The sequence below is a fragment of the Solanum stenotomum genome, chromosome 12 (genome assembly GCF_019186545.1).
Source record: "Solanum stenotomum isolate F172 chromosome 12, ASM1918654v1, whole genome shotgun sequence".
NCBI classification, from domain to species: domain Eukaryota; kingdom Viridiplantae; phylum Streptophyta; class Magnoliopsida; order Solanales; family Solanaceae; genus Solanum; species Solanum stenotomum.
In genome coordinates, this window is record NC_064293.1 from 42,921,458 (window position 1) to 42,944,018 (window position 22,561).

General features: G+C 30.7%; 2 protein-coding genes across 2 annotated transcripts; one reads left to right on the forward strand and one right to left on the reverse strand.

The window, feature by feature from the left end:
• Window positions 1-2,706: 2,706 nt before the first annotated feature.
• LOC125848463 (uncharacterized) lies at window positions 2,707-6,371 on the forward strand. Its single transcript, XM_049528326.1, has 4 exons — window positions 2,707-3,055; window positions 4,703-5,326; window positions 5,426-5,607; window positions 5,713-6,371. The coding sequence occupies exons 1-4, from the start codon at window positions 2,970-2,972 to the stop codon at window positions 6,309-6,311; spliced, it is 1,491 nt and encodes a 496-aa protein (XP_049384283.1). The 5' UTR covers window positions 2,707-2,969; the 3' UTR covers window positions 6,312-6,371.
• A 5,339-nt stretch (window positions 6,372-11,710) lies between these two features.
• On the reverse strand, window positions 11,711-15,491 carry LOC125849356 (probable NEDD8-conjugating enzyme Ubc12-like). Its single transcript, XM_049529422.1, has 6 exons — window positions 15,380-15,491; window positions 13,567-13,681; window positions 12,467-12,575; window positions 12,280-12,358; window positions 12,071-12,187; window positions 11,711-11,996 (listed from the first exon to the last, which is right to left on the reverse strand). The coding sequence occupies exons 2-6, from the start codon at window positions 13,673-13,675 to the stop codon at window positions 11,859-11,861; spliced, it is 552 nt and encodes a 183-aa protein (XP_049385379.1). The 5' UTR covers window positions 13,676-13,681; window positions 15,380-15,491; the 3' UTR covers window positions 11,711-11,858.
• Window positions 15,492-22,561: the final 7,070 nt, after the last annotated feature.

A 22,561-nucleotide genomic window follows, 5' to 3' on the forward strand; every position in this document is an offset into this window, starting at 1 on the left:
CATCTCTCCTTGCCTAATCACAAATATCTCCATCATAATATATTAAATAAATTTTTTTAATGATATAAATTAATAAAAGTGAACAGAAAAATACTACTTTTATATGGTTATAATAATTAGTAACTTAATTGCTTGTTAGATTACAAATACAATACTTACCTTACTTAAGTAGTAGTACATCTAACTGTCTAAATACATTTTTATATGTTAATTAATAAAATAAACTTTAAAGTTCTATAGTTAAGTTACTTTAAATAAAATTAAAAAGGTAAAACAAAAGTAACGTAACTTAATATGCTATATTGATTTTCTTTCCTTTTTATGTTTATTTTATTTACTTAAATTTTTAGATTTCCTTTTCTCTTACCTTTTTCTTTTTATTTTCTTCTACTTAATTCAATATCTTCTTTATTTTATTTTGCAATTTGTCATATCTACCTCCTTATTTTTCTCCGATTACCACGCTAAATTTTCTCTCTTACTTTAAAAAATAATAATTATAAATTTGCATTTTTTTTAATAACTCTTTATAGCATTTTAATAGTCAATAGTCCTCATATTTTGTAAATCAAAAGAGCAAAAAGAAAGAACTCACACTTTGTAATGACCGTCATTCTCGTGAATTTTTGATATGTTGAGCTCCTTCAAGAAATAAGATTTAATACATATTATTTTGTTAGATTTTGTAATAATTTCTACTGTATATATTCTAATTTGTAATGAATTCATTTATACAGACAAATTTTAATTTTAATTTTCTAATTTATGTGAGGCGGTAAATTTCTCTTGCAATAATTTTTCAATTCTATATTGTTCTTCATATATGTGCTCTCCCCCATGCCTAATTTTATACTTTATTATTATTTAATTGCAATAAGTTCTTTACAACTATATATTATAATTTTTCATTTTCTATTACAACAATAAATATATTTTTTGCTTAAACTTTTCATTGTCCTCTTTAATGGTGTGTTAATAGATGAAAAAGAGGAATTTAATATTTTATATGTGAAGAAATGAAGGAAAAAAATTAAGAAAAAAAATTAAAAACAGGAGTTATAATAATAGAAATGTATATCATAGAGAGGTGCCATGTCATCTTATCTGCGTTTAGCTTATTAAATTTTATTAAATTAAAAAAAATTTAGAATTATTTATTGAAACAGATTTGTCTTTATCACAATCTTAAGAATACTCTAGAAAAGTAATACTACGTACTTAATTTTGAAAATATACATATGCAAAAAACGAAAAATTATTTAAATGCAGGAGGAAAGTAAATTGAATCATAACCTCTCCAAAGTCCTACTCAATGCAGGTATTGTTGGAGCCTATGTAGAGCCTTGTTTGTGGCCTCTCATTTATTCAATTTAGAAATGCCACTTTTGCACTATTTGCGATGTAATATTGCTACCAAATTAAAATCAATTAGAGATAATATTCATTTTTCTCATTCAGAACTGATCATCAATTATATTTTGATGGATTTATCGAACTTGTATCAGGTAGTTCAACTTTGACTAAACTATTCTTTATTACTGTGATTTTATTTTCAAAATTTCAATCCAAAAACTCTAACTAAAAATTGAAGGACATAAGATTAAACTTTCTAACTACGGTAATCCAAAAGATTAATTGGTATAGAAGAAGAACAATTATGTGTAGTACTCACTTGAATAAAAGAATGATCCATCAATTTCTTAACATCACCAAGCATCACATTATACATGCATACTTTCTTTATCTTCAAAATATAGAAAACAAAAAACCTCTACTTTGTAGATTTTATTTGTTATCCCCCTATGTATTATAATTTTACATATTCAAATATCAAATAGACTTTGATTAAGAAATTAGAAAGTGATCTGCACGATGCATCAAATATGAAGGACACATTATTTTGAAGGCTATGTTTGAAATCAATAGCAACTTCAGTAATATTTATAAGTATATTTGTTTCTTTTGTTGTTAATGATGCAACTATGTTAACGTTACAATTATTGAATTAATAATATTAAAATGTGGAATTTAATATGAAAGTTTGCTCAATGATAATTGTGTATAGTTAAATTTTTATTCCAAACAAATATCAATTGTCTTAGTGGGCCGATTAAGACCAAAACAAACAGTTACATGGCTTTATTGCAAATGCATTTGATTGTTGCTGTGGTGCTATATTTATGACGAGACTTTTAGTAATTAATAGGTTAATAACAGATATAAAAAAATGTAATTAAAATTGAGAAAAAAGATAAATATTAAAGCTGACCAAATGGATGTGCCACATCATCTAGGCAACATTTAGAAAAACATGGTCCGTGGCCCAACAAAATATTATAAATGGAAAATGGCCTAAAATATCTTTAAAGTATTGAAATTGGTATAGAAATATCCTTGGTTAACCTATAGGCCATAAAATGCTCTTGGGGCTAACCTTTGTGGCTCTTTTATACTCTTTTTTGGCCTGTAACTTGACTAAATCCAAATAATTTTCAAATTTTATATTCTTTCAAGTAAAAATGTGTATAGTCTATTAAAATGTCATTTAATGAGTGCAGTTATAGATGGCCCCAAATGTCAAATATAGTAAGTAGTAGACGTCTATTACACGTCTGGCCTTGACTCCAATATTTCCCGTCTTAATTAAGGATTTGCTTGCATTATCTGTGGATCCGTTACCACTTCTAATCCATCATTATTACCAAACTCAACCCACCAAAACATCCCTCCATCTTTCCAGATTTTTACTCATAATAATAACAAAAATTGTACTGAATCTTATCACATATTCTTTACGTTTGATGAATGTACGTACGTATATTTTGAGTATTGTATGGTAAGTAGATCTCAAATCTTCATCTGGGATTGTTTAAAAATGGAATCTTGCAGCAAATAAACAGAGCCACGTTGAATGGCGGGCTAATGCCCCAGAAGGAGAAGGGCCAGCAAAAGGTTGACCTTTGGGATTGATGGGGTTAAGCGCTAGAGCTTCCAGATTACCTTCTTCTGTTTTTCGACCTAAATCTCTGCTCCCCAGCCACCTTTCCACCATGAGGTCAGATTTCACTCTTATTGCAACTTCAATTATTACTACTTACTATTTTCTTTATCGATTCATTGCTACTTCCTCTGTTTCAATTTATATACAGCTTTTGGTGTTGACTTTACAAGGCTATAGAAAGATATACTATCATTCTTTTTGGAATATATATATTAAAAGGAGAAGAGTGTTATATAAAATAGAAATACATGGAGTATTTATTCCAATTAGTATTAAGAGTAGTTGTTCCATTCAGGTTGTTGTTTCCTTTTAGGTGTTAAAGAGTAATCCTTGGATGTTATCCACGAGGTCTATCAAGAATTGGAAGTTTTAGATGAGCACTCTATTCCAGTTGATAGTTTTTGTAAGTAAGATGCCAATATTGATTCCTAGGTTATCGGGAGCGAATGAAGAATAGCTACAAGTTTTAATTGATCATTTAAGTGTGAAGTTGATGAAGTTAGTTTCTATAAGTGGAAACATTTAACACATTAGTGTTCAACAACTGAGGCAGTATATAAGTAGAGCAAGTGATATGGGGATTAGCAGACAAAGTGGCTTTGCAAGAGAGGAAGAAAATCTCTTACTTCAGCTTACCTGCAAAAAGTAAAGTTTCAACTCTATTTGAGTTGAAGTTGATGCAAATGAATGACCTAAGTACAAAAAGGGATCTAATTTATGAAATTCTGACAAACTTGTAAAATTGTAAGACCTTCTGAGTTTTAAACTGAAGATAATTTACCTTGAGCGACGAACCCATATTTCAGCGTTTAGTTAGTCACCGTGTATCTTTCTTGTTTCTTCAATGTTATAAGCTTTCACACCTCCGGGTAGAACATGTTGTACTGCACAGTAAGATTTGATGTTTTGTCAATTAGTAGTCAATGCAACTGCTCCTTTGATGGAATTTATGGGATTAATCGACATTCACTTTGAGTGCTGTTATGGAAAGCATCATTAGTCTCATTTTGAAGTAAGATCCTCTTGATACTAGCTGAAACTTTGAATTTGGACCTCTTATTAATCATTCATTTGTATTTCAGTTTGACACGCTACTTAGTTATCATACATTTTCCTGCTTGTTGCATGGAAAAATGGTTTTAGCTTGAATGTTCTCCAACTTCGTGTCTAAGTTGTCGTTCTTGTTTGAATGTCAGCACATGGTAAAGCAACACCCTTCCTGAAAACTCCAACTTTTCAGAGAACATGTTGATAGCCACCCTATTTGATCAATTAGGCAGTGTTGTCCTGTGTCATGTGATAGCAGCTTGCAACTCACAATTAGAAGGCTGCAGTTTCTACCGCATGCTTTATGTAACTTCAGATAGGGCTTGTACAATGTTACATCAATCAACTGCAAGAAGCACTTTGTTCAAGCCTTTTTTTCTGAGAAAATAATATTTTTTGGTCACTTTGTTCAAGTCTTATCCTTCTGCTGACCAAATTTTTGATCTTACAACAAGCTGATATTTCCTGCCACAGAAAATGCAATCCCCTTTGTTTCAGTTCCTAATATATGCTGATTACAATCAAACTTGAAAAACTGTTTAGCCCCAACAAAGTACAATTCCATCTATTTCAATTCATTTGATTTTTGGGAGAAGATAGTACGTGTTAGTGTAGCATTTCTACTTTAGATTTTAATATATTGGCCCGATACAGAACAAGGACAATTTTTGGGATCTCTATTTCCCTAATCATCATCAACATGGCCGCTATAATGGAGCGCGCTGATGAGAATCTCCTTCCAGCTGTTTATAAAGAAGTCAGTGAAGCTTTTACAGCAGGACCATCCGATCTTGGGTTTCTCACATTCATAAGGAACTTTGTGCAGGGAATTGCTTCACCAGTGGCAGGTATTTTAGTTTTAAATTATGACCGTCCCACGGTTCTTGCAATTGGTATCCTCTTCTGGGCCCTATCAACCGGTGCAGTGGGTGCGAGCAAGTATTTTCTGCAGGTTGGCTTCTGGAGAGCTATAAATGGCTTCGGTCTGGCAATTGTGATACCTGCTTTGCAGTCCTTCATAGCTGATAGCTATAAGGATGAAGTCAGAGGGACGGGATTTGGGTTTCTTAATCTAATTGGTACTGTGGGTGGGATAGGAGGCGGAGCTATAGCTACAGTTATGGCTGGTCATGAATACTGGGGCATACCAGGATGGCGCTTTTCCTTCATCGTGATGGCAACTTTGAGTTGTTTCATAGGATTTCTCGTCTTCTCTTTTGTCGTTGACCCAAGGAAGCAAAGCAGTGGCCAGCGTGATATATCAGAACACTCTGACAGGTAGTTGCTTGTATATATGTTCATCAGTTGTTCCATTTCCTGTGCTGTTGAGAGTTTCCTACTGTTTGGTGTTATTATTTTTATCCTTTCTCATGCTAGGGATGAATTGATAGAGAAAGGACACTCAAATATCAATTCAATGTCAATTTGGATGGAGTCCTGGACAGCCATGAAAACTGTCATCAAACTCCAAACGTTTCAGTTCATTGTTTTGCAGGGTCTAGTTGGATCCCTACCTTGGACAGCCATTGTTTTCTTTACATTATGGTTTGAATTAATTGGTAAGTGGCCGGTTTTCAGGAATTAGCATGTCGGGTTTTCTTGTGCTGATATAAATTTTGTTTAGTGTTAACTGCATGAACGGTGATCATAAACTTCTGATGCAGGTTTTGATCATAATAGTGCAGCCACACTTGTCGGTCTATTTGCTGCTGGATGCGCATTAGGATCCTTTTTCGGTGGAGTAGTTGCAGACAAAATGTCTCGAATATACCCTCATTCAGGACGTGTCATGTGTGCTCAATTTAGTTCTTTTATGGGCATCCCATTCTCATGGTTCCTTCTTCGAATTATCCCCCCATCTGTAAGCAGCTATTCCACATTTGCTGTGACTTTATTCATAATGGGCCTCACAATCAGCTGGTGTGCTACTGCTACAAATGGTCCCATGTTTGCAGAAGTGGTGCCTTCAAAGCACCGCACAATGATTTATGCTTTTGATCGTGCGTTTGAGGGTTCATTTTCTTCTTTTGCTGCTCCAATTGTAGGGATTCTGGCTGAGAAAATGTATGGCTATGATGCCAAATCTGTTGATCCGTTATTAGGATCTGCAAGAGAGGCTTTAGCGCTGTCAAAAGGTCTCTTTTCAATGATGGCCGTGCCTTTTGGTTTATGTTGCTTGTTTTACACCCCTTTGTATTGGACATTCAAGCAGGACCGTGACAATGCAAGACTTGCTGCTGCAAAAGAAACAGAGATGATATGACAATTCCACGCTTTTCATTTCTTTGTTTATTCATTCTTCTTGGATCTTTGGGCTCATTTGGATGTGGAGTTTCTTCTGTGAACCACTTAGGTGAAATGCTGCTGCACTGCTGTAGCCTGTAGGCCAAAACAACAGTGTTCCCTTCTAATTTTGCAGATATTTCATTTGGTGGTTGCATTAGGACAGCAGATTAAGTCTCCATTACACTTACCTCATCTAACAGATCATACTCAAAATTCAAAGATGTAAACAAGCAGACGCTGTTGCCAGGCATCAGGCACTCCAACATTGCAGTAGTTGCTTCGGCATTGGCAAACTGGAATAGAGAGAGGACAGGGTTTGCCTGTTTGTCTATGATTTTACTTGTAAATCCTGCCATTTTTGAAGTAAGAAGAAAGCCACGGAACTTTAACATAGCATCCTCTTATGTTGGTACAATATCTGACATTGAAGTTGAGGATTATGATATAAACGAAAAGCTCAAACACAACATCTTGTCAATATCACTCTCTTAAACGGAATTTAGTTAGTTAAGTTTTCTTCTTAGGCAATTCATCTTTCATCTATATATAACCTTTACATTTGTGTTCATGACATGCTGTTCAGCCAACATAACAGTTCATTTCTTTTTCTAGAAGGAGATGAGAAGTAGTTCCAAGTTCCAACTTGAATGCAAAGCAACCAACTTGCCCACTTAATTGGTATCTGCTTCGACCAAAATCTGTATAAAGGAAATCAATATTTTCCAAATACCTAAATAGTGGTATTTATTTTAAAAATATCCATTAATGGATACACGTCAAAGAACTTAAAGCTAAAAATTTTATACTCCCATGAAAATCAGACACTCAGATAACATGGCACTGCAAGTTTGCGGACACCATATACAACCCAGCAAACCTCAAAATGATACAGCATCTGATCAGGAACGCTACTGCCAGCATCAGAGGACAGGCTACACGACGCATTGCGTGAAGCTTATATTGACAACAGTTACACCATGCATAGCCCTTTTCACATTTGATTTAAACAACTCAGGATTATCTCCCAACACAACAGCAGCCTCGAGAATAAGGGGATCCTCATGGTTTGGTTCCTGCACAGGTGTAGAACGGGATGAAGTGACTGTATATTTATTGTACATATGTATGGGGCAAACTAAGATGTTGCAGAGAACCATAATGTACCGTGAGATGAAGATACAATCCATAGCTAATTGTGTTAATGTTGAGAACAGGTTTCAATCTTCTCTAAGTACATTTTACCCTCCAAATCAATATTAGGATGATATATACCTGCATCTCACACAGAAAGCTAATGAGAGTTATTTTCTCTGGTTCATGTCAGAATATATACGAGTGGAAGAGAAGGAAAAACAGCTGTACCTTGGTCTTGCACTTGACTTTTGGTGGTTCACGTGGATAAGTTGATGGAACCTGGAAAGAGAACAGAAACTTTCATATAAAGCATATGCCCTCCGTCATCAGAAATAGCAAACAAAGGAACACAAGAATTCATTGAAAAATCTCACCAGTCAATGCCTTTTGTGCAAGCATGAAGCAACACACAAATTTGCAGGTGCATTAGTCTAAACGATTAAAACTGTATGAAAGCACGACTTGCCATCGTTAGTCACTTAACTATAATGTTCTCAGCAGCCTATCTTTACTGATCCTCGGAACATTAACAAAATCAGAATAGATGAACCATATAATTCCCCGTTCTCTTACATGGCACAATTTTCCATTTTTAAGAAACAACCGAAGTCAAAAAAGTCTAGCCCATGTAAAGGGAAAATGGCCAGTGAAAGCGTTCACGAAAATCTGTCCAATGAGTGTCTTCATTCAAAATACTACAGATCACAACTTCTTATAAGTAAACTACTTAATTTTTTTAGAGTTGTGCGAGTAAGGCCTTCAAGAACAAGTCCACATCTTTCCATTCAATACCTAGTAAAATCATAAGGAATATTGAAACTTTGAAAGAGTAAATTAGTACCTTGGTGGCACCAGCATCGACGCTGCTGAAAACCAACTCCTTAACAACCCTTGTGAAATAATACAAGATAACCCCTGTGACTGAATTGAGCTCCAAATAGCCTCAGGCATTCGCTTAATGCTCCCCATCTCACTCAGAAGGTAAAAACAAATTCTTAAACATCCTCAACACACGCTGCAAGAATAACAACGTAGTTTTTTAAAAAAGATTTCTTGAATGGCTGGGAAAGCATGCAAATCATCAAAATGGTTGTATTTTGATGTCGCTGGTGTAAAGCAAGCATACGAAACCATAGTTAAAATGGACAGACAAAAAGGAAGCATATACTGTCTCCATAAGCTGGGCTAAAAGTACCTAAGCACCAATATGTATGTTCCAAACTCAACTTCAGCTAGAATAAATAATCAAAACAACTCTACATACAGTAGTCATCAACATACTAGTTTTTCCAATTACAAGTAAAACCACAAAAATAGTATATATAAGAACATCTGTAAAAAGACACTAATGAACACTTACAGTCAAACAGCCAATCAGTTTTGTAATGCATGCAATCCTAGAGACTACAACAACCATTCCAAGTTATGAACATCATAGTTGTCAGGCAAAAGAACTTATGTACAGCAGCATGAATACAAGAGAAAAGATGATGTCAGTCCAACATTTTGCAAAAACATTACCATATCTTTCTCCCATCAACACCAGTCCATTTCGTGAGACACTAGATCCTTTAAAAGAAAGTACAGCCTCATATGATGAAGTAAAATAATAAATTGAGCAGAACTTTCTGCACATCAAAATGCATTAGATCAATGTTAAAGTGGTATCAGGAACCACCAATTAATCACCAAAAAAAGTGTGAGACGCCAGAAGTGACATCGAGTATAGTATCCTGATTCGTAATGTTCTCGGTTGCAGCACCACTCTACATCTCATATTGGAAAAGGTAAAATTCCATCATCTTAACAAAATAGAGAAGTCGTGCTAAAACATCCGAGATATAGCTAAGGTACTCAACTGTAATCTCTGGAGGGAGGTCCCTCCATTTTGTCTCAGAATATAAGAAACTCTTGAGTTTTTGTTGGTGCAGATTCTGAAAATGTGAATAAAAAATGTCAAGCATGGAGTTCTATTACAAGATCAGAACAAAACCAAGATGGCATCTCAAAGAGACTCGCCTAGGAGACTTAGAAAGAGACATTGCAATCTCTAATACTATCATGATTAATACAAATGCAGTCTAAGATTATCTTGAAAAGTGGGTGAAAGAAATGAAAATAAATAATTAAAAAAATTCAGCTCTTATTCAGGTCAGGAACAGATTGCAGGAATGGTTTACCTTCCTTTGACTCCCTATCGCGTGTACTTGTGCACTCCCCTTGACCTTGTAATATTCATTTTCACACTTGGTCTGAAGATAGAAACATCAGGTAGTGGGAGTAACTAATATATTTGATTGAGATAATATCAGAAAGAGACCTAACCCACCCAAGAAATTTGATAACATTACTTTACATCAGAGAATACACCTTCACCACAACCTGGGGTGGAAGATTGATCGCATTGATGGGATGATTGACGTGTAAGAGCTCCCCCACATCCCTAAAATGCTGTAAAAACAATTCATTTTTCTATTCTAAAAAAACAAAAAGGATTTCTTGAATTTTCTTGATATTTGCAATGCCAATATATTCTTGAAAACTTCAATTTCTTTGATTCCTTAAAATATGCATTTTAGAATACCAATGTAGTAACTTGAAAAAGACAACAAGTTCTTGGTTTATTCTTAAATCAAGAATTCCAAGTTCTGGAATTTACCTTCGAAGAATAGCAAGATAAGAGTAGCGAATCTTGGCAGTAGCGTATGAAGCTCATAAGAGTTTTAATCGGACATTGTCGTCACTGGAGAGTTAAGCGCCGGTAGCGTATGAAGTTCATAATAGTTTTGATCGGACATCGTCACCGGAGAGTTAAGCGCCGGTAGCGTAGAACTTCAGCAGAGTAGCGTATGAAGTTCCGGTTTTCTGTAATTAGAAATAAGGAGGAGAATAGATAGTACCTCTATTTATAGGGCATGTTTGGAAAAGCCTCTATACACGGGGAAACGGAATAAAAGTAAAAACTAATATTGACTCAAACTCTTTTTAAAATATAAATCAATTTTTTTAATAATATTATTTAAGAACATATGTTTATTAATTAATATATTTTATTTTTAAAAACAATATGTATCTTAAAATTTTAATTTGATATCATTTATAAGGTCCTTATTTGTCTATTTCAAAATTTTAACTCTAGATAGTAAATTTTTATTTTTGAAATTTAATATACCTTTATAATTGCACTTGTGATTACATTGTGACAAATAAATATATCATCGTGATTACTATTAGATGGTTTTTCCAACAGATCCCTAATATTAGATGGTTTTTCAAACAGACCCCTAATATTAACTTAATATATTAAATTATACTGTTGATAATGTGAAATTTATTATCACACTATAACTTAAATTATTTAACTTGTGCAATTTTATAGATCGATTTAGAATATAAAATTTATAATTCAAAATTTTAATCATAAGTTGTGACATTATAAATTAATATGTTATACATATTAAAAGATTTCTTAAAATAAAATATAGAATTTAGGCATATTTCGAATTCATAGCTGCCTTATGACTCCAATGACAAGTAAAACCACAAAGTACTAATTTCTTTATGGATTTTAGAATTCATTGCTACTTTTTCTGTTTCAATTTATATAGGGGTCATATGAACCTTAAAGTTAGTTGTATCATTACTAGGCTGCTAAAATGAGAATTTTAAAGTTATCATACAGTTTTTTGTTTGTTGCTTGAAAATATGATTTTAACTTGAATGTTCTCTAACTTCGTGTCTAAGTTGCCATTCTTGTTTGAATGTCAACACATGGTAAAGCAACACCCTCCTTAAAACTCCAACTTTTCAGAGTTCATGTTGATAGTCACCATATTTGATCAATTAGACAGTGTTTACCTGTGTCCTGGTTTAGATGGACAACAGCATCAAGCTATTTTTTTTTTCTCGTTTGTTCTTTGGCCTTTTAATGTAGGTTTTTAAATGATTTTCTGTTTCAAATGTTGAATACTATAGTGCAAGTAAACAGGCCTAAGCGATGAGACACAAGATGGGTGCTGAAACAAGCAGACGCTTTTGCAAGGGGCATCAAGGACTGCATCTGTTGCTGAATGACAGCACTTAATTGATATCTGTTTTGACCAAGATCTGTATAAAGGTTCTAATTTCTTTATCGTTCAACCAAAGAAGCAGAGCACAAGAAAGAAAAAATAAAGGAGATCAATATATCCCAAATACCTAAATGATGATATTTATATAAATAATATTCGCACGTCAAAGAACTTGAAGCTAAAATTTATATACTCCATAAAAATGAGACACTCAGATAAGATGGCACTGCAAGTTTGCAGACACCATATACAATCCAGCAAGCCTCAAAATGATACAGCATCTGATCGGAAACCACTTATTGCCAGCATCAGAGGACAGGCTACACGCAGCGCGTGAAGCTTACATTGGCCACAGTTCCACCAAGCATAGCCTTCTTCACATTTGATTTAAACAACTGGGGATTATCTCTCAACACAGCAGCAGCCTCGAGATTAAGAGGATCCTCATGGTTTGGTTCCTGCACAGGTGTAGAACAGGATAAAGTGACTGTATACTCGTTAAATATATATGTTGCAGAGAACCATACTGTACCTCAAAAAGAAGATATAATCCATAGATAATTGTGTTAATGTTGAGAACAGGTTTCCAATCTTCTCTAAGTACGTTGAGGCATACATTACCCTCCAAATCGATATTAGGATGATATACCTGCATCTCACGCAGAAAGCTAATGAGAATCATTTTCTCTGGTGCATGTCAGAATATATATACGAGTGGAAGACAAGGAAAAAAAGCTGTACCTTGGTCTTGCACTTGACTTTTGGTGGTTCATGTGGATAGATTGATGGAACCTGGAAAGAGAACAAAAATTTTCCTCCACTGCAACAACAAAACCAGGTTTGTTTGGATGAGAATTGACACGATTGTGCAGTCATTACATTAACTGAAAACTATCAGCTGTGCAGTAGGAAACTAGGAATTACTTACGCATAGTATCCACCATCTGGCTGAATTTTAATCTCAAAGTTCATCAACTTATCCTTTCCATCTGGAAATGATATTGTACAAGAACGGGGCAGGTTCAGCTCAGTAATGTCTGCAAAAAGTGAGTTGAAGGGGGTAAGTCTCAGGTGAGAGTGTTTCACCATAACAAAGATAGAAAGGAAGTTTCATATGAAACAACCTCATGATAGACCACGAAAAGAATAATACAATGGAATACTGCAATCACAGTCTAGCATTCTCAAACAAGTTCAGACACCCCCAACAAAAAAATACAAAATGAGAAAAACAACATTCTTGATCAATCACGCATTGTATTCGTACTTGAAAGAGAACAGGACTTATATATGTTGAGCATAGTTGTTCAAGTAATAAAAAATAACACTGCTCATAAATCTCAATAATATCCTTCTTGGAATGCATAAAGTAATGAGATCATCAGCATCTTCCTTTTCTTTTTTTAAGGCAAAATCTTCTACTCGGAAGTCGAGTAGTTATTAATGCTGGAAATCACGAACACTACATGTTCACAGACAGATAATTTCCATAATTGACATCAGTTTGCTGATGCAATTCACATCCAGCAGCACTCAGTCTACAATATATTTTCATCCTCCTGGGACTGGAGGCCTAGATTTGACATTATAGACAAAATTAAACTACATAAAAGTTGCCTGGATGATTTCAAGCACTATGTACCAGCTAATAGAGAATCTAGCAAATCTTCCAATAGGGTGCTTCTATTGTCTGCATTAGTATCTCTAGACTAGGTTTAGAGATTAAACTATCAATTGTCATGAGTTTTCCAATTAAGTGATCTATGGAGTTCCTTTCTCCAATGAGAAAATTTCAAATTCATTTATATGTTGTTTCATCCTTACGTCCATGTTAATATCATCCATTTACTAGATATTTCCATGCTGATTACTGCATCAAAGGACATGTTGCTCTGATTGCTGATTTTAATTTTCAAACGAACAAATGCATGATGCTCAAATAAAATACCCCAAACAACATTGCAAAAGATATTGCACAAACAACATACATGAGTTAAAGACCAAGCAAAAAGATAATGTGATCAAAACCTTTGCGTAGACGCAGTTCCCCAGCAGTCTGCTTGTTACAAGGGCCCCTAGCATTGCCATTCTCAGTATCCTCTCTTTGCTTCTCTTTTACTTTGAACAACTTGATCATTTTTTCCTAAAACAAATTACAAATCAGTTCCATGAGCATTTTTGTCCAGAAATAACTTGAAAAGTAGAAACAGAGTTCACAAGATGCAGACAGTGTATTTCGACAAAGGATCATTAACCAACAACAATGATGAAAGTTAAAGATGGTTCAATTTTGTGTAGATCACCAGCTCTACTTGGGCAAAGTAGGGTATTTGTACCGGTCATGAAGATCAATGTAAATAACCTGTCGAAACCCTCTTCAAAAGAAAAAAGAATGGAAGGGACTCCTCACTCCTACATAAAGAGCAATGTATTTCTAAGCAAGTTCATGGTTCCGTATATGATTAGGAAGACTCCTACAACATATTTCAGTATGTACACCCTTATTATAGCAAAAAACTTTCTTTAGAAATCAACATCAATTTTTTCTCAAAATTTCAATAACTCACAGCGTAAAGATCAATGTAGGTATCATCAACAAAACCATTACCAGAGTCCTAAATTATGTGTAAAAGCCATTAAAAATAAACAGATAAATAAAAATTCAATCTAATGTCAGCAACATAAAACAAAGAACCACTATGAAAACCAAAACTTTTTCCTATAAACATCACCAATATTCAGTATCAATCAATTATCCAAGTAACCAGTTGTTGTAGTCAATTATCCAAGAAAGAAACTAACCCAAAACACCAAAAAAAAAAAAAAGTATGTATAACGCAAAGGGTGGCGAAAAAAAAAGAATTCCAGAAACATAACTGAACTTCAGTCTTTTAGAACAAGAACATAAATTACAAAACTCAACAGCAAATCTCTTAACTTTCTTTAAAAATCAAGGTTAGACTTTTCTCAAAATTTCAACAACTCACAGCATAAAGATCAATGTAGGTATCAACAAAACCATTACTAGAATCCTAAATAATGTCTCTGTATACTATAGGTATGTTGTAGTTGTTGTAGTCAACTAGCCAAGAAAGAAACTAACCGCAAGGGTGGCCAGAAAAAAAAGAGAAAGAACTCAAGAAACCTACCTAAACTTCAATCTTTTAGAACAAGAACATAAGAAATAAAGAAAAATTCAATCTAATGTCAACAACATAAAACGAAGAACCAGTACAGAAACCCAATCTTTTTCCTATAAATATCCTCAATATTCAGTATCAATCCATTATCCAATAAACCAGTTGTTGTAGTCAATTATCCAAGAATGAAACTAACCCAAAACACCAAAGAAGGAAGAAAAAAAGGCATGTATAGGCCAAAAAAAAAGAATTCAAGAAACCTAACTGAACTTCAATCTTTTAGAACATGAACATAAATAACAAACGCAACAGCAAATCTCTTAACTTTCTTTAGAAATCAAGGTTAAATTATTCTCAAAATTTCAATAACTCACAGCGTAAAGATCAATGTAGGTATCAACAATACCATTACTAGAGTCCTAAATAATGTCTCCGCACACTCTGGATATGTTGTAGTCAACTATCCAAGAAAGAAAACTTAACCCCAAAGGGTGGCGGAAAAAAAGAAGAAAGAATTCAAGAAACCTAACAAAAACTTGAATCTTTTAGACCAAGAAGATAAATAACAAAACCCAACAGCAAAATTAGTACATGCAAAGAAAATTCGAGTTGTTCAAGAAACGGCAATGGTGAAAACAAGAATACGGAAACCATAAACCCTTGAATCAAAGAAAGTAAATAGTGACAAATTCAAATGGTACCTTTTTGATTCTTGAAGAGAGAATTCAATGAAGAAGACCTTGAACGGAGACAAAGGCAGGAAAAGTTGTTGTTTTAGGGGAAGTAAAAATTGTCTATATATACACAGCGGTTTGCATACATACAATGAATGGGCTTTGTTTATAACGTGTTTTCACACCTGAAGGAAATTATATTTTGAGTTCTATTATAATTACTATAAAATAATAATAATAATAATAACTAACTAAGAGCCCGTTTGGATTGACTTAAAAAAAGTAACTTTTTAAAATGCTGGAACTTACTTTTAAAATAAGTAGTTATGTGTTTGGATAAAAGTATTGCAGTTGAAAAAAAAGTTGTTGATTTGTTTGACAAATAAGTGCTGGTAAACACTTTTTTTATCAAAATATCTGAAATACCCTTTAAGTTGTTAACATGATGAAAAGTTGATTCATTTAAGGTTTTTATACTTTAAAAAAAATTAAAACAAAATTAATTTATATTTTACATCCATAAGTAATAATATTTTCCTATCATTCACATATTTCTTTACCACCACAAATTATTTATAAGAGGAATAATAATAATAATAATAATAATAATAATAATAATAATGATAATAATAAAATAATAATAATATAATAATAATAATAATAATAAAATAATAATGATAATAATAAAATAATAATAATAATGATGATGATAATAATAAAATAATAATAATAATAATAATAATAAAATAATAATAATAATAATAATAATAATAATTCAATATGGGCAATTTGAAAATTGTATAAAAGAATTAAGGGCAAAAAGGTAATATACTTGGTCAACATAAAAGGGTTTTAAGGTAAAAAAAAAAAACTCCCCTCACCTAGCTTTTAGCTTTTGGCTTAAAATAAGTTATTTTTTACTTAAAATAAGTCACTTTGATAATTATCAAACACTCTAATAAGTAAAAAACTGGCTTTTAAGCCAGTTTGATCAGCTTAAAAGCCCATCCAAACAGGCTCTAAGTTATTAAGATTTTGAAAATAAATTAATAATATATATATATATATATATATATATTATTTTTATTTGACATTATTGAGAAACTTTAAAAATTGAAAGATTATTATTATTTAAAAATTCTCTAAAATCTTGCATTTAAAATTTTAAATTGTAATTTCAACTCGTGAACTTGCAAGGCTCGTAGGATCGGAAGAGTCAATTGTGAAATTGAAACAACATTTCCTTCGATGTTATTACATTGGGTGTTATTCTAAGAAGGCGGAATGACCTAGGAGATCCATGTACTTGACTCTGTTTGTAAGTTGAACTCTCTTACTTATCAATTTGTCAACTGAATCCCTAAACTTATCAGAACGTAATATTTTAAACCCTTTTTTCATCTCACTAGTGTGTGTGAAGTACAATTGCTTACACGTAGAATTTCATGTCATTTTTATTGACATGTAAGAAATTACATGTTAAAAATTTTAAAAATCAATTAAGTCACTTTTGTAATTTCTGAAAATTTTAGATAAGCATTTTTTTAAAAAAATAAAAAATTCCAAATAAGCATGTTCTTTATCCAACTAATCCCAATCACAATTTTGAATCAATTTCACAAATTCACAAGACCCATTTTTTATTTTTCAAGCTTTCTCTAACTTATCAATGGAGTTTTAATTTTTCAATATCCACCTTTATCCTTCGTGTTAATCCATACTTAGACCTCTTTCTTGAAGCCTAAAAAAACAAATACTAATAATTTCAATACTTTTAGACTAAAAAGCTAAAATTTAAAGACTTTTAGACAGGTGGTTAGGATGGGCGGCTGATTTATGTAGTGAAAAAGAAGTGTGGGTTGAGAAGAAAGGGGATGAAGGAGAGAATGAAGAGGAAGAGAGTGGATGTGGGGGATGAAATTCCAAGAAGAAGAAGAGAGAAGGGCGGCTGGGGACGGAGGAGAGAGGGGTGGGGGTGGGAGAGGGATGGTTGAGGAAGATGGGTTTTTTTCTTTTTAAAAATAAATTGATAATAATTATTATTATTTAAATTATTTTAATGTAAAATATCTTATTTACTCGTTGTCAAACGTGTGTATTTACGTAAATTTCTAACTCAGCATTTCAGTGCCACATAAGTTTGGACAATGGTCAAAGGGGTTTAAAATATTGTGTTCTGATGAGTTTAGGGGTTCAATTGGCAAATTGATAAGTAGAAGAGTCCAACTTATAAACGGAGCCAAATACAGAGATCTCCCAAATGACACTATATTTGTTACAATTTCATTTATTCAATGTGGAATTTTCAAAATTATGTCTGTAGCATTACGAAAACATGTCGGACAACGTCTGATCATGGTGATCACAATGGTCAGGATCTTTTAAAAAAATAATAAAACTTTGTAAAAATTTACAAAATTCTATATATAATAATTCTACCATTCGAAAGCTATTAATAATGTTTTTCTCAAATATATGATAATTTTGATCTCCTTGCAATGGACTTGATCGCTGGGAAGTCGAGCGACAACTTTAACAAAGGTAAAATTTGATGTCTTGATCTCTTTATGAATATTATTCAGTTTTGAGATGACTCTTTATAAGGAATATATATGCCTTTTTACAGGTATACTAAAATTAAAGATAGAGTAGCCTCCAAAAATTCTAACAAATAATAAGTTCATCAAAAAGTCCCATAAAATTTAATAATCCAAATGATAGTATATCTTTGTATATCAATTACAAAAAATAAAGAGTAAATTTGTTCGACTGTTTCTATATATGGATTTCAAGGTTTTTTTGTTAAAAGAGTAAGTGATGTTGACTTGTATTAACATGCTCACATCATATTTTAAGTTTTTCTATGATCGTAACTTTTTATTGAGCAAAAATTTACGGGACTAAGAAGCATATGATTAGATATAAATACATAAAATAATAGCATTCAAGTTTAGAGTTTTAAAGCGTTAATAAAAAGGAGTTGTTCGAATAATAAATCTTCCTTATTTTTTTATTTTATAATTATAAGTTTGAGTTACTAACAAATCGATAAACTTCAAATAATATGAAATAGAATGTGTACTTTGTAAGACGACTTCTTCACTAAGGATGTGATCATTATTATTATAATAATACATAGATTTGATTCGACCAACACCACTATTATAATTAGGTGAAACAGAAAAATCACGACGTGTAACTTACTTAGGTTTTTATCCAATATTTAATGTTATCTCTGCCATAACAATCTCTCCCAACTTCAGAAAGAAAATAGAAAGATACCACACTTTCATTTGCATTTTTCTGGTAAGAAATTGAACACGTCGTAAAACCATTGGCTTAGAAAAAATATTCACATCCATCATAATTATTTAAAAAACGAAATGTTTAAAAAGAAAAAGGAAAAGGGTATTATATTGGAAAGACGTACGAGTGGAGAACATGGAAGAAGCAATAAAGCTTAGTAGCCAATGGTAGGACCAGATAGAGCCATAAGTAGGGGTGGCCGGTGGGCATGGTATGATAATATCGAATTATCATTTTATATCAAATTTTTTAATATCGTGCTTTTGTTATTATAATATTTAATATGGTATAAGGTATAATTTTTTTTTTTGTATTTGATACGGTATTTAGTATATAGAAATAAAATAACATACCAAAATATTGAATATCATACCAAAGTATATAGTACCTTACATAAGTAACATACTAACATACTAGTATATATATATAAACTAGATATGGGACCCCATGCCAGCACGGGGCCCAATATATGTTACCATTTCTGTTTTAGTTTATGTGGTACATATGAAATTTGAAGTTAATCAATTTTTTAGTATGTTTTACGTAAATATATTATAAATCACAATAATTAACAAGTTAATATAAAAAAAAACTTATAAAAAATTAATTGACTTTTGAAATTTCATTTGTATCACATAAATCAGGACAAAGCGAGTAATATATATGAAAATTACATAAAACATACTATAACTCACAATAATTACCAACTTAAAATATCTATATATCTATATTTCTCCCAATTTATGCGGTATAGATGAAATTTTGAAAGTTAACAAAAACTTTTTATATGTTTTCAAATATTTGAAGCTATTAATTATTATGATTTATAATACTTTTTACATAAAAAATCTATTAATATAAAGTGTAAAAGAAAAAATTTAAAAAAAGGAAACATAAATGTCAGCAGGAGTCCAATCTATGTTAATTTCTATGTTTTAATTATTGTAATACCGACTGGATTTAGAGAGCCAATTAAATTTTTTTAAAGGAATTTTTTTATAAATTTTAAGTTGTTAATTATTATAATTTATAATATTTTTATTAATTTTAAACCAATATATGTTTTTCTCTGTCTCAATTACATAAGACATATGGAATTTGGAGAGTCAACTAAAATTTTAAAATATGTTAATTTGTTAATTATTATACCTTATAGTACTATTACGTGATTTTCAAATAAAATATGTAACTTTTGTATTTCAATTTATATGTCATTGATATAATTACATATATTAAGTAATGAAGAATTAATGTATAAATTATGTGACACCTATGAATTTTGGAGTGTAAATCAAATTAGTTATATGATTTAAAAAAATTAAAGCGGTTAATTATTACAATTTATAATACTTTATATATATATATCTTTATGATATTGATATTAGTATTATAATAAATTAAATTTTATTATTTTTAAATTTATGATTTCAATTGTCAGCTTATGCCACATTATAAAATGTTCCAAAGTAGATATCAGATTTACAAAAATATCGATGCCAGCTAAAGTAATAAAATAACATCTAAGGGCATGAACCTATATATGTATATATAAAGCTGAATATAGACAATTTGATGTGGCATCTCTCTATGACCAGTATTTCTATTCATCTTTTTTCTCCTTTTTTTGACATTTTATCTTTGTTTTGTATTTTTTATTTGTATTTTAAAGAAAAAGTATTTATGTCATACCCGATTAATTATGCTATTTATAACATCCATTGCACTAATATAGATTTAAGTAAATGAAAATGGAAGATGAAAATATAAAAACTATTCATTTTTTATAACTGTTTATAATTATTTAGCCTATAAAATAAAAAAAAATAGTTGAGCATTTGTAACAAATAAGAACAAATTTCTTCACTTTGGCTCTTCTTTTTCTTCTGACGATGATGATCAATATATGGTATCAACTTTTGTCGCTAAGATGTCCATCAAATTTCTAGGTCACGTGACTTTTTTAACAAAAGAGAAGGAGAGAATATCTCATGATTCTTGTGAAGACATTGATGTAAAGAAAGAGATTATGTAACAAAAAATTCTTTTCAAAATAAAAGACTTTTTGAAAAAATATTTATTCCTCCTACAAGGAGAGAAAATTCATTGTGGTTGAGAAATTTATAAGAAGGCTGATTAGTGTTTCAAAGGGTAAGAAAAATTATTTGGAGAAAAAATCATTTTATTTATGGAATTCGTATCAAAATAGGAGGAGAACAAGCAAAAATTTATTTTGTCATTTGAGAAGAAAGAAAATTAGATATTATTTCTTTCAACCTCGTTATTCTTCAAATTTCTTTCTTCTTTTATTTTGTCTTGATTTTTTGTATCTTTAATTAAAAAAAAAATTCTTATTTATCTTTAATTAAAGTTTATATATATTTTCTAAAAAAATAATTTAAAAAGATGATCATATTTAGTTTGTTTCCTCATCAATGCTATTAATCTCATAATTAGTGTTATTTATATTATTTTCTTAATTACTTTTTTTTCTTTCATTTAATTATTTATTTGAAGAAAATAGTTATTATAACTTTATAAGAATTACACATGTATTTTTACATAATTGATTTGTTATTTTTAAAATTTTGGGATCATTCTTCCTCTTAAAGTTTCTATCTATATGTAATAATAAAGTTAAAATAGAAAATGTGGGGTGACACCTTCTTAGCAATAGATACTTATTTATTCTTATCAATGTTTCTGACATTTTTTGTTATTTTTTCCTTAAAATAATTGTTGCCTCGATTTTTAGTTTTAGTTTTATTTTTATAGCATTTTCTAATTTTAAAAGACTGAAAAATTTATATTGAAAATTTACAAAATGATTTATTTAACTCCTATCATCATCAATATTATTATTAATTTGTTTTACTTCTTTTCTTAATCTTCATTTCATCATTATTGTAATTTATATCATTTTCTTAGATATATATATATATATATATATATATATATATATATTTGTGACATTTCTTAGAAGTTCTATTTATTTAATTTTTAAAAATTTTGAATTCTTTTGTCATACTAAATACAACATGTTTTATTATAATTACATATTAATCAATATGTTGTACGAATGAAAAGAAAATTATCATTTCACAAAAGCAAAGTTTAAAATATAATCAATTATGATTAAGAAAGATAAAATTATTATTCCAATATCCATAACCATATATAATACATTAAAAGTTAATAAAAAAGCTGTAAATGGAAAAGGAATCACCATTTAAGGAATCATTATTTTTAAATTTTTGGATCATTTCTTCTTCTAAAGGTTTCTATCCATATGTAACAATAAAGTTAAAATAGAAAATGTAGTGACACCATTCTTAGTAATAGATACTTATTTATTTTTTTCAATTTTTTTGACAATTTTGGTTATATTTTTCTTTAAAATAATTATTGCCTCGATTTTTTTTTTAACATTTATTTTTAATTTTAACAGATTGGAAATTTATGTTAAAAATTTTAATAATAGAAAAAATGATTTATTTAACTTTTATCATCATCAATACTACTAATTTATTTGACGTTTTTTCTTAATCTTCATCTCATCATTAATGTTATTTCTATAATTTTCTTAAATCACTTATTTTTTCTTTTTTAACTCTTTTATATATATAAAGTTGGATATGTAAATGATGATGTGACATTTCTTAGAAGCTAAGATTACTATTTATCTAATTTCTCCAATTTTTGAGTTCTTTTGTCATACTAAATACAATATGTTTTATTATAATTACATTCAATATAGTAAACAATATGTTCTAGGAATTAAAACAAAATTATCATTTCAGAAAAATAAATGTTAAATTATAATTTTATTATGATTAAGGAAAGATAAAGATATTATTTCAATATCCCATAACCACATTCAATACATTAGAAATTAATTGGATATAA

What these genes read in the sequence shown, in the direction of transcription:
- LOC125848463 (XM_049528326.1), top strand. Translation starts at nt 2,970, where the DNA reads ATGGGGTTAAGCGCTAGAGCTTCCAGATTACCTTCTTCTGTTTTTCGA. An exon ending in AGCCACCTTTCCACCATGAG is followed by an intron (nt 3,056 to 4,702) that starts GTCAGATTTCAC and finishes GGCCCGATACAG; the next exon opens with AACAAGGACAATTTTTGGGA. An exon ending in ATATCAGAACACTCTGACAG is followed by an intron (nt 5,327 to 5,425) that starts GTAGTTGCTTGT and finishes TTCTCATGCTAG; the next exon opens with GGATGAATTGATAGAGAAAG.
- LOC125849356 (XM_049529422.1), bottom strand. Translation starts at nt 13,675, where the DNA reads ATGATCAAGTTGTTCAAAGTAAAAGAGAAGCAAAGAGAGGATACTGAG. An exon ending in GGAACTGCGTCTACGCAAAG is followed by an intron (nt 12,576 to 13,566) that starts GTTTTGATCACA and finishes CACTTTTTGCAG; the next exon opens with ACATTACTGAGCTGAACCTG. An exon ending in GATTATATCTTCTTTTTGAG is followed by an intron (nt 11,997 to 12,070) that starts GTACAGTATGGT and finishes ACACCTGTGCAG; the next exon opens with GAACCAAACCATGAGGATCC.